Source organism: Tribolium madens, unplaced genomic scaffold (assembly GCF_015345945.1).
Source record: "Tribolium madens isolate multiple individuals breed KSU strain unplaced genomic scaffold, Tmad_KSU_1.1 Scaffold_71;HRSCAF=194;Tcas5.2_LG6, whole genome shotgun sequence".
NCBI lineage: Eukaryota > Metazoa > Arthropoda > Insecta > Coleoptera > Tenebrionidae > Tribolium > Tribolium madens.
This window is the reverse complement of record NW_025401041.1, coordinates 4941548-4954388: the sequence shown is the minus strand read 5'-3', so window position 1 is coordinate 4954388 and position 12841 is coordinate 4941548. Positions and strand designations below refer to the sequence as shown.

The 12841-nt window shown below is 27.9% G+C and overlaps 1 protein-coding gene across 1 annotated transcript in view; it reads right to left on the bottom strand.

The window, feature by feature from the left end:
* The window catches only part of LOC123008516 (fatty acyl-CoA reductase wat-like), a 3652-nt gene extending 2732 nt beyond the window's left edge, over positions 1-920 (bottom strand). The window contains exon 1 of the mRNA XM_044404354.1: positions 585-920. Within this exon, the coding sequence (XP_044260289.1) occupies positions 585-842 (258 nt within the window). The 5' untranslated portion in view covers positions 843-920. The remainder of the gene's footprint in view (positions 1-584) is intronic.
* Between the last annotated feature and the right edge of the window lie 11921 nt (positions 921-12841).

The following is a 12841-nucleotide window of genomic DNA, read 5'->3' as shown; positions in this document are numbered from 1 at the left end:
GTTAAATCATCACATTTTTATAGTACTTTATCACTCATTAATTAGTTTTTTCAAAAAATAAATAGTTTAAGCAAAAAAAGTTTGGTTCCATACTTTTTATTCACCTGGTATTTTAACAAATAATGACATTTTTATATTATAACCGAATTATTGTTTGATGAGCATAATAAAGTAATTCATACTTGAATTTAACTAATTATTAAAAAAAATCAAATAATTCAATTAAAATGTGTAAAATAATATAGTGAAACAAAATTGCAAACTCGCCCACGCCTCGATCGCTAAAACTTGTAATAATTTTTTGATAGTAATTATTGTGAAATTCAGTGTGACCAACCAAAAGTTGTAATTTTTGTATTATTCACAATGTCCATGTCAATATAATTATTATAAATTAACAATTCTACTCCAACAGAGGGTGCCCTTGAAATATGTAATACTTTTTGTTTGTTTTAACTATAGTGAAGAGGTCAGAAATTTTAAATATTTACATTTGAAACACGTTAAAACTGCCGGTCATTGTCGTAACAAAAAAAAAATAAATGAGAAAAAACAGATTTTTCTAATTAATTATAATTAATTACCGGATCGCTGAACAACTTATCCACTCTGCTGTGCTCATCTTCGCCTTTTTTCGGTCTCACGAGAATATAAATCGTTCCCAAGTCGGGACACGCCCTTAGCAATTTCTCCACTAGTAGTTTTCCCAAAAATCCAGTGGCGCCCGTCACGAAAACATTTTTTTCTTTGTAAAAATCAGCGATTTGTGATTTTTCTCTAGGACACCATTTGATTTCACCCGATTCGCGCATCAGACGCAGAATTTCTTCCGTACGACTCATTATTTTAATTAATTTTAATTAATTGGAATTAATTGAACACTAGACACACGCGTTTCTATCGGGTTCTGTCGCCGGCTATTGTTACAATCAAAGCCGCCTTCGGTCGACATATAGTTTTGAGTCGGCTTGTGTGGTGGGGGTCACGGGGGGTTTTTCCAAATTTTTCAGTTTTTATCACAAAATGGAGAAAAAATTCCAAATGGAGAATCTTTTATTTGTTGTTACACTGCAGTTAATTCGTAATGACTAATTGGAAAAAACATGTTTCATTCGTACCAACTTAACTTTACATCAAAATTAAAATTATTAAAAATACTTTTTTAAATTTTGAATCATAGTTTCTAATAAAAATACTTAAAATTCAATAAATTTCAATTATTGAACCCATAATGAAAACTAGGTTTCTTAATTAATTAAGTCTAATTAAAAATAGTAAAAGTTTTTCAATATTATTAATTTTATTGTTATTTTTAGGTTACGTAATTAAACTGTATTAAAAATTTTTAAAACGTGAAATCTGTATGTTTTAAAATTTTATATAATTTTTTCGTAATTAGGATAATTATTAATAACGCAAAATTATAACACTTTTTTTGCAATAAGTATAATAAAGTCGTAATTATTTCAAATATTTATATTTAAAAATTCAAATGTTATATATGTGATTATTTTTTCTATGGTTGGCTACACTGTTGGCACTTTTACGACTTCCTAAATTTTTTGCATTTAATTTAATTTAATTCAACTATCATTCAAAACAATATAAGAAAATAATTATGAATGTAGGTACAGTGTAGGGCAAAATTAATACGACAATCGAGCGGTATTTTTTACAATGACTGTACCTTTCTTTTCTTATTATTGCAAAAAATTGCAACCACATAATATACATCGAAAAATAACACTAATTTGACAAAAAAACTTTGTTACGAATATACAGGGTGATAAAAATTTATATTCAAAATTAAAATCCATTAGTTTCTCCAAAATCACTTGAGTTATTTTAATTTTTTGCAGAATTTGTGGGCTTAATTTTTGGCAATTAATTTATTTTTATTCTTACCAGTGGCGTGCGTATTAGTAATTTTTTCGACTTGTGGTTTTAATTAACCTCGAAAAAATGCGTGTCATTTACAACGTATTTTTTAATAAAAAATGTGCTGTATTATTCGTAAATCGTAAAAGGTTTTGTGAATTACCATAAATATGAAAACAATAGTTTTTTCAGGAAGGAAGCAAGTAAGTAGACTAAAAAAAATAAAAAATCGGTACGTTAACACAGGAAATGTGAAGTATAGAAAAATAAAAAAGTATTTGTGAAATAATTTGCAACACATGTCGCAATAACTTTTCTTGGATTGTTAAAATTGACATTTGAGAGAAAGCCGAGATTGCTAAATCAAGGCCACCTTTATTTTTCCGGGAAATAAAATAATTTTATTATTATAGAAAGTCGGCTGTGTTTAACTTTCTCGAATCGCACCCGTATTGTGGCGCCATTTTGTTTTGCGTGGGGTAGCGTATGTAGTAGCCGTGTCGCGAACCGTTCCACCCCCGTTACAGTTTCCTGTTTGAGCGATGAAAAAATTGATTGAGAAGTCGAACAAATGCGAAAAACCGTTGGCCGCGGCTCTATTGTTGGATTATTTTCTCACACTGGTCAGGCCAGTATGCAAATGAAGGGTCAGCGTTTTAAAAAAATGAGCTTTAGAATATCAACCCCTTGGAATTGGTCAAACCGGTTAAGAGAAGCATTTTTATTTTTAGGGGTCATCCGGAAAGGGTGATCGCATTCAGGTAAAGAGGTGACCGGGTGGTTGGCCCATTGTGCGATTTTATACACAGTGTGATGCTAAATAAACCGATTTTTGAGTGCCTGAAGCGGAGCTGGTCTAAAACTAAGTATAAAGTGTGAAATTTCGCGAGTGCATTTTTGTGATTTTGAAGATAGAAAGAAAATGTTGATTAGGAGTGGTTCAATTAACATTTATATTCTTAACTTAAAATAAGAACTATTTGCATTCAAAATACTAATTTAAAAGTGAATGGATGTTTACACATAAAATTACAATTTACCATTAGAAATGAACGAAAAAAATCATTAGAAAAATGATTAAAAGAAACTTATTTAAATCTCCTTTAGAATTGTAGTTGGTTGGACCAGACTTTTAAGTCTGTAAAGAAATTAGTACCAAAATTTGTTATTATTTAAATCACCTTGAACTTAACATTTTTAGAGGACAAATAAAAGATTGTGTCGTAAATTATTATATGCAGTTTTGGGAATAGTTAATGTCATGTTGCATAAGAAGACAAATGATATTTAATATTCTGAAAACAATTTAAATTTGTGTCAACTTTGCTTCTACCTTAAATCTAATTATATTATTTTTTGGTATTTGTGTTTTTAAATTTTGAGAAATAAACTAATAAATCAAACATTCCTATAAAACAATACAAAAATTTTCAAAACGGTTTTTTATAATATAATATTACAAATAAAAAATACAAATAAAATAATAAAATAAGATTATTAGGAAAGTAATTACTAGTTTCGCCTTCGCTTCGTCTAGACTTTTATGTAAACAACTACATGTTTTCGTCTTAAAAATAGAATAATTCTCTCACTAAACTTATATAACAATAAAAAAAATTACAATTATGTAAACAAATTGTGTATATAAGGTGACAAAAAAATATTTTTGTGTTTTGTTATCAAAACTATTTTAATTAGGCACCAAAAATAGACATTTAGACAAATGAAAAACGTTTTTTTAAAACAAAACAAAAATTACATATACGTACAGTTTACGACAAAATTAATGTCATTTCATATACACAAGGTGAAAAAAATTGTACAATATTTTTGCGTTTTGTTATCAGAGCTGTCTTAAGTGACCTCAAAATTAAAAAAAAATACTTTCTAATAAAATTACACAATTAGACAAATGATATGATTTATTAAACCCGGATTTATTAGCACAAACTTGTTTTTCTTAAAAATTAATAAAAAAGTTTGTTTTACATATCTTTTGTAAAACAAAACAAAAATTACATTATGTACAGTTAAGACAAAATTTAGTGTCACTTATTATATAAAGAAGGTGAAAAAAATTGTACATTATCTTTGCGTTTCGTTATCAGAACTCTCTTAATTGATGTTATTCTAATAAAATTAGACATTTAGACAAATGAATAAATATTTATTAGACACGGATTTGCCTCATCAAGTGTTTTAGCAATTAGCACAAATATTTTTTTCTTAAAAAAATTAAAAAAAATATTTTTACTAAACGTTTTTTTTTTCAACAAAACAAAAATTACATAAATGTACAGTTCCAGGCAAAATTAATATCACTTTTTATAATCTGCGAGATGAAAAGAATTGCTCATTATTTTTGCGTTTTGTGATCAAAGCTGTTTTATTAATTTACGTCAGGAATAAAAAAAAATATTTCTAATAAAATTAGATATTTAGAGAAATGAAAAGATATTTATTAGACTCGGATTTACTTCGTCTAGTCTTTTGTCAATTAGCACATTTTTTTTTCTTAAAAAATTTAAAAAAGTTGGTTTTACTAAAAAATTATATAAGTGTACAGTTCGAGACAAAGTTAATATCATTTTTTGTATGCAAGGTGAAAAGAATTGTCCATTATTTTTGCGTTTTGTGGTCAAAGCTGTCTTATTATACGTCAGGAATTAAAAAAAAAACTTTTTTTTAATAAAATTAGACATTTAGACAAATGAAAAGTTATTTATTAGACTCGAATTTACCGTCTTTTGTCAATTAGCACGATTTTTATTTTCTTAAAAAATTAAACACAAGTTTCGTTAAAAACAAAACAAAAATTACATTTATGTACAGTTTAAGACAAAATTAATGTCACTTTTTATATACAGGGTGAAAAAACAATATACATTATTTTTACGTTTTATTATGAGAAGTGACTTAATGGACATCAACAATTAAAAAAATATTTTTTTGTTGTTTAACATTGAAATGAGTAAGTAGTTATTTATTACCCTCGGATTCACCGTCAATTTAGCACTTTTTTTGACAGCCAATTTTTTTTTTATTAAACAGAATTTAAATTAATGTTGTACAGTCAAAGAGAAAATTTATAACACATTTTTATACATCGTATACAAGGTGTTAAAAAATTGTGGCTGAATCGATTTAAAAAAATGTAACTGTAAAATTTAGATGATTTCTAGATCTAGATTTTAAATGTTTTACTTATAAATTAGTCGGCAGGGCTCGGCTCGGCTGCGCCTCGGTAGAGATAAAATACATGTTACTTTCTATATACAGGGTGATAAGAAATTGTGATTTATTTTTAAGTTTTATATCAGGAGAATTTTTCTCAAAAAACATCAAATTTTCATGGTGTTAGAGCAGGGATTTTCTTTATTTGTCTGAATCGTCCCTTCCTTCCGGCCATCTGTTGACCTCTCCCTAAAAAATTAGCATACCCGCGTGACCAGTCTCAACCCTATCGTAAGGGTTGTGTTACTGACCTACCCGGCTTGACCCTTGTTAGTTGTGATCTAGTCGTCGTGTCGGTCACTTGATTAAAAATTGTCTAAATCGATAAAAAGTGAAATTTCTTCGTCTCTCGTACAATCGGACATTAAAATCGTGCATCTTTTTCGCACTTTCGCGTTTCAGTGGTCGTTCGTTCCTTGTTCAAAAGTAGGGTGAAAGAATAAAAGAGGGGCATAAATGGGGGTGTTTGAGGGAGTCAAAAAGGGGCGAATTTACAAGAGTTGATTGCGTGGCGGCCATCTTAGCATTTTTTAATGGAGATCGTAATAAATTACGCGGCCATTCACTAGATTGTCAAAACTTATCTCGCAACACTTTAAAATTAAAACGCCGGCAATTAGTCCTTAATGGTACAAACACAAAGAAAGTCGTTTTTCAAAATTGTTTCTTCTTGAATACACCCGATTTTAAGCGATTTTCAAGTCACAACTCTTATTTTTCTCTCACTCTTAAACACGAAGAAAGAAATAAATTCGTCTCTGTCTCGACGACTAATCGGGATATCTTTTAAATACAAGAGTGATATCGTTCTTAATTTACAAACTTAAAGATAAATTATATTTTCAAGGGAGGGTTTATGATTTTTTTGATTTTTATTTTTGTGGGGTTTGGGGATGCAGGTTTTTGCAAAGTCGGGCTTTTTCGAGTAAATGGTTCGAAAGGCTTTAAATATTGTGACACAGAAAACGGAAAGGATTGTTTTAAATGAGACGAAGAAGTCGAGGAGGTTTAAAGGGCTTTATTTATTTGGTAAAAATAGCAGTTTTGGGTTTCTTTCAGCCGGAAATTGGGGTAATGGCAGACGAATAAAATAAAAACACGTAACAGATAATTTTACATTAGACAAAGTTGGCTTTGACTAAATTTGTTGACCAATGTGGCCATGAAAAATTTTCAGATTATTTTTTCTGTTTTGCTTAAACCGTTCACATTTTCTTTTAATGAAAAAAAAGAAAATAAATAAAAAAAAATAAATAAATTTGTTGTCTAATTTGGCCTTGGATTTGTTTGGCTATTTGAATTTAAACTGAGATTGGTTATACTTATTTTTTAGTAAACTATCAATTCAGTAAAAACTAATTACAGATTTAAAAAATTTGGACTTTTTACGTAAGACAAACTAGATTCAAATAAATTCGTTGTCAAATTTGGCCAAGAAAAATTTTAGAATTTCTAGAAATTTTCTAAATTTAAATCCAATTCTCGAATAATTTTACGTTGAATATAGTTAGTTTTGAACAAATTTGTTGACTAAAATGGCCCAAGAAATACCCAAATTAATTTTTTGAAAACTGGTTTAAATCGCCCTTACATTTACTTATCTATTGAGTAATATCTCATAAATTATTGATTTTGTAAAAAATCTAATTACAGATTTAAAAAAAGGGGACCATTTTACGTTAGGTAAACGAAAGTTTTAATAAATTTGTTGGTTCATTTAGCTTAGAAAAAAAATTAATTTGTTATTTAAGATTGGGGTAAAATCAGCTACGTTTATTTTTTTAACTAAATAACTCGTAAAGTATCAGTTGCCCAAAGAAACAATGAAAAAAAATTGTTTGTTTTACATCAGGATAATAAATGTTTAAATAAATTTGTTCGCTCATTTGACCTAAAAAAATGTTTGATTTAGGTGGCTATTTGGATTTATTCAAAGATCGGTTTTGTTATTTTTTAAATGATAGCTGGTAAATTATCAATTATGTGAAAAAACCAATTACAGATTTGAAAAATTTAGATTTTTTAACGTAAAAGAAACTTAGATTCAAATAAATTTGTTGTCACATTTGGCCAAGAAAAATTTTTGAATTTCTAGAAATTTTCTAAATTTAAATCCAATTCTCGAATAATTTTACGTTAAATAAAGTTAGTTTTGAACAAATTTGTTAATTAATATTGCCCAAGAAATGTTCAAAATAATTTTTTAAAAATTTGTTTAAATCGTGCTTACATTTACTTATCTATTACAACAATATCTCTAAAATTATTGGTTTTGTGAAAAATCTAATTACTGATTTTAAAAAGGGGACCATTTTACGTTAGGTAAACAAAAGTTTTAATAAATTTGTTAACCCATTTGGCCCAGAAAAAAATTGAATTTGTTGTTTAAGATTGGGGTAAAATCAGCTGTTTATTTATTTACTAAACAACTCGAAAAGTATCAGTTGTACAAAGAAACAAATTGAAAATTTCAAAAATTTAGTTTATTTTACATTAGGACAATAAAAGTTTAAATAAATTTGTTTACTCATTTAGCCTAAAAAATTTTTGATTTATGTGACTATTTGGATTTGTTATATCTGGTAAATTATTATTTGTCAATTATGTAAAAAAACTTATTACCGGTGTGAAAAATTTGGACTTTTTTACATAAGACAAACTTAGATTCAAACAAATTTGTTATCAAATTTGGTTAAGAAATTTTTTTTAATTTCTAGAAAATTTCTAAATTTAAATCCAATTCTCGAATAATTTTACGTTAAATAAAGGTAGTTTTGAGAAAATTTGTTATCTAATACGGCTCAAGAAATATTCAAATTATTTTTTTTTCAATTGGTTTAAATCGCGCTTACATTGCTCTGTTGAGCAATATTTCAAAAATTATTGATTTTCTAAAAAATCTAATTACAGATTTAAAAATGGAGACCATTTTACGTTGGGTAAACAAAAATTTTAATAAATTTGTTGGTCCATTTGGCCTAGAAAAAAATTTGAATTTGTTATCTAAGATTGGGGTAAAATCCGCTACGTCTATTTATTAGTTAACTAATAACTCGGAAAGTAACAGTTGCACAAAGAAACAAATCACACATTTAAAAAAAAAGTTTTTTTAAGTAAGGCAAACTTAAATTGACATAAATTTGTCGTCAAGTTTGGTTAGGAAAAATATTTTATTACTACCTAGTTATTTAAGATTTGGGTCGTTCAAAAAACACTAATTTTATGTTGTCCAATCTTATATAAGAGTGTTGGGCTTTACAGCGATTTTTGTTAATGAAGCTAAATAGATGAAATTTTATTAATAATTAATTTACAATTTTTTAAAAATTGTCGTAGTAAAGAGTTTTAACCGATATCTCGGAAAATATTAGTCGTAGAGGAAAACTGGTGACAGTTTTGTAATCCTCGGACGATTTTACATCAGATAACATTAATTTTAATATGTTTTTAGTTTTAATTAATTTATAAAAAAATAAATAATTATTGTGTGTGGATCATTCATTATAAAATTAGTTTTTGTTATTTCCTTGAATTCTGTTTTCTTTCAAGGGTGCAAAATTGCCGTAATCATCATCATCACCCTTTGAAAAAACTCCTCCACCGTTGTATTGTTTCGAGGGTTGAATATCTCGCGATGCAAATTCGCCACCCCCGTTCAAATACCATCTGAAAAATCACAGTTTAATTTCCTTCTCCGTATTCTTAAATATCCCTCATTTTTCAAGCGCTGATTCTGACAGTCGCCCCTTCCACCCCGCAATAAGAAAAAGTCAGCATCACGGCGCAAGAGGGTGGAGAAAAAGAGGGACGACGAAGTAAAAAGAATGAAGGGAAAAAATTTCCATCCGAGTGGAGGGGTGGCTGGATCGAGGGGATAAAAATTAAGTTAAAAGAAGGGTGAATAAAGTATTGCGAGATGGGGAGTTCGATTTTTCGGCCATCTATAATCAAGGGAAAAAACGCATGTTTATTGATGAGGTGATCAAAGGGTGAAACCTTGCCTACTATGATCGGAAATTTTACAACTTGATTACAACTTTTAATTACTATCAATCAAATTAATTGCATTTTTTTTACAAAAAAAAATATATAAATAAACAAATATAATCGATTGTGATTAAAGTGTTTTTATTGGTGATTGCTATTAGAAGCGAAACTTTGCGTTTAATTTCGATTTAAGAACAAACACCCAAGAGGATTGAAACAAGTGCAAGGGGTGCAAACAGTAGGGGTGCTTTTGAAGTATCTGAGACATGCAAAAATCACGACTGATTAAACTTTCTTTATTACAAAAGGGAGGAAAAATATGTTATGATGAATTCGTTGATTTAAGATATAACGTTTGTTTGGGATGGAATTTTTCCAAAATTTTCCATTTCTTGAAAAAAATTTGTTTTTTGAAGGCCAAACTTACAGAAACCTGTAAAACAATGCTTTGCTAATACAAAATCTTCGAAAAGTTTCATATCTGTCACTAGTATTTTCTTAAAATTAATAATTTTCACGTTATCGGTCAATAAATGAGTGTAGCCGGTTTTGCATTCACATATTTTTCGAGGCCAAATTAGGCAACAAATTTTTTTATTATCTTGATGTAAAATAAACTAAATTCTGTAAATTGTACAAATGATACTTTTCGAGTTATGTATTAGTTAATAAATAAACGAAGCTGATTTTATTTCAATGTTTAAAAACAAATTTAAAATTTTTTCTAGGCCAAATGTGTCAACAAGTTTATTGAAACTTTTGTTTATCTAACGTAAAATGGTTCATTTTTTTGAAAACTGTAATTAGTTTTTTTAAAAAACTGATAATTTTTAATACATAAAATGCAAGCGGTTTAAATCAATTTTCAAAAAATTCGTTTGATTTTTTCCTAGCCAAATTTGACAACAAATTAATTGATTTCAATTTAGGTTTGTCTTTTGTAAAAGACATTTTTTGAAATCTGTAATTAGTTTTTTCACACAACATTTTTTAAGGCCAAACCAAATTTTTTAAATGTAATTAAATGTAATTTGATATTTTTCGAGTTATTAGTTAATAAATAAACAAGGCTAATGAGCTAATAAATTTATTAAAACTTTAGTTAACCTAACGTAAAAAGTTCACTTTTTTGAAATCTGTAATTAGTTTTTTTACAAAACTGATAATTTTTGAGATATTGATATGTAAGCAGTTTAAACCAATTTTCAAAAAATTAATTCCAATATTTTTTGGGGTCACATTAACCAACAAATTCAATTTATTCAAGAATTTTTAATTTAAATTTGGAGAATTTCTCGAAATTCAGAAATTTTTCTTGGGTAAATTTGAGAACAATTTTTTGTTAATTGTTTTTACGTAAGAATTTCAATTTTTCAAATCTGTAATTACTTTTTTTACACAGTAATTAATAGTTTACAAGATATCGATCAAAAAATAATATAACTGAAATGAGTGATCAAATTTATTTGAATTTTTATTATTCTGGTGTAAAGCAAATTAAATTTTTTAAATGTGTAATTTGTTTCTTTCTGCAACTGATACTTTTCGAGTTATTTTATCTCAATCTTAAATAACAAATTTAAATTTTTTTCTAGGCCAAATGGGTTAACAAATTTATTAAAACTTTTGTTTATCTAACGTAAGATGGTTTACTTTTTTCAAATCTGTAATTAGTTTTTTTATAGCTGATAATTTTTGAGATATTGTTGAATAGATAAAATACAAACGGTTTAAACCAATTTTCAAAAAATTAATTTGAATATTTTTTGAAGTCACATTATACAACAAATTTGTTAATTTAGGTATGTCTATTTAACATAAAATTATTCGAGAATTTTTTATTTCAATTTGGAGAGAGAATTTTTCGATGTTTAGAAATTTTTCTTGGCGAAATTTGACAACAAATTATTTTTGAATTTCAGTTTTTCTTACATAAAAAATCTACATTTTTTAAATTTGTAATTAGTTTTTTCTTACAATTGATAGTACCAGATATCGATCAAAAATATTATAATCGATCTTAGAATAAAATCAAATACTCAAAAAAATCAAACATTTTTTAGATCAAACGAGCAAACAAATTTATTTCAATTTTTATTATCCTGATGTAAAACAAACCATTTTTTTTAAATGTGTTTCTTTATGCAAATGATATCCCAATCTTAAACAACAAATTAAAAAAAATTCTAGGCTAAATGGGCCAATAAATTTATTAAAACTTTTATTTACCTATAACCTAAAATGGTTTAATTCTATAACTAGTTTTTATACAAAACTGATAATTTTTGAGATATTGGTATGTAAGCGGTTTAAATCACTTTTCAAAAAAATAATTTGAATATTTTTTGGGGTCACAGTAGCCAACAAATTTGCTCAAAAATTATAGAATTTTTGATTTGGGTTTGGAGAATTTTTCTTGACCAAATTAGGCACTTTAGGATTTAATAAAGTAAAGATTTAAATTTTGTAAATAAAAATGAAAAACTTTTTGGTCAAATTGTTTAATTTTCTAAAAACCCACGTGACTGAAATCTCCGAACAAACTTTTAGGCGTGAAAGCAACTTTTACAGTAATTGTAGGAAAGTTAAATGCAAACGCCTTTCGGCCATAAATAACCAAAAAAACGTTTTTTCGTTCGAATTTCGTTGCAAATATTAGTCTAGTAGTGCAAACAGCCGTCTAGTGTCTGATTATCCGAAAAAGAATCCGTTCCTCGCTTAGCCGGTAATTTATTTCAATTCCAAAGAAATAAATCGAAGAGGAAATTTCAGGCGGAGTAGAGAAATTAATCTCGGAACAAGTTGAAAAGTTTTTAAACGTGCTGTACAGAAAATAAGAAAAGCTTTTTAATATTCTCTCTCGATTTCCCCTGGAAAATCAATAAAAACAAGGATCTCATTAATTTTTTGCCGTGGCCGATTTTTCTCAACCGAGAATTTCGATTAGCGTTTTAATTTCAACTTCTCGAAGCCTCGAGGGGCAAGAAGAAAAATAATCTGATAAAAAGACCCAAAATGATTAAAAGTATAATCAGAGAAATACACTTTATCTCTTCAGCGAGGGTCCTGTTTAGAAAAGAAAGGACAAGGGAATGTAAATTAGCCATTTTCATTTATTCGCCCTCGTTTTAAGTCGGCCCTGGATGCGTTTTTTTTCCTCCTGTCTCCTCTCCATCCCGGTTTCTTATTCTAAGACTAATGGATCGCTATTCAGGAGGAATAATGCAATGCTGAGTGCAATTTGTATCCAGACATTAAAATAATTTGTTATTCGGAGGCTCGCGTCAACATCCGACCGATGAGAGGGTTAACGGTCAATGCTGATGATTTTTTTTCCTCCACCTTTTTCAACCATTGTTTGGGGTATTTAAAACCGCGGGTGACGTGTAATGACCGCGGTTGGTGGTTTAGGGACGTGTTTGTGGTAATTAGATGCTTCAATGTGGGAAAGCTTAATGGGCGAGGGATGACGCGTTGGGGATCAAACGCGAATTAACCTAAAATTGGGTTACAAACACTTACATTGACACTTTTCGTTTTTATTTAACTACTCAAAAAGTGGTTTTAACTAACTTTTGAAACCTTAAATTTGATTCAATAACAGGTTTTGATCCTTTTTTTTCTCTAAAATTAAGTTTGCAACACTGTACAAATCTAATATAGAGACAGAAGATATAAAAATTGACTTATTATATTTTTTTATTTATACAGGGTGATGAAAAAAACAGGCGTGTTCTTTTTT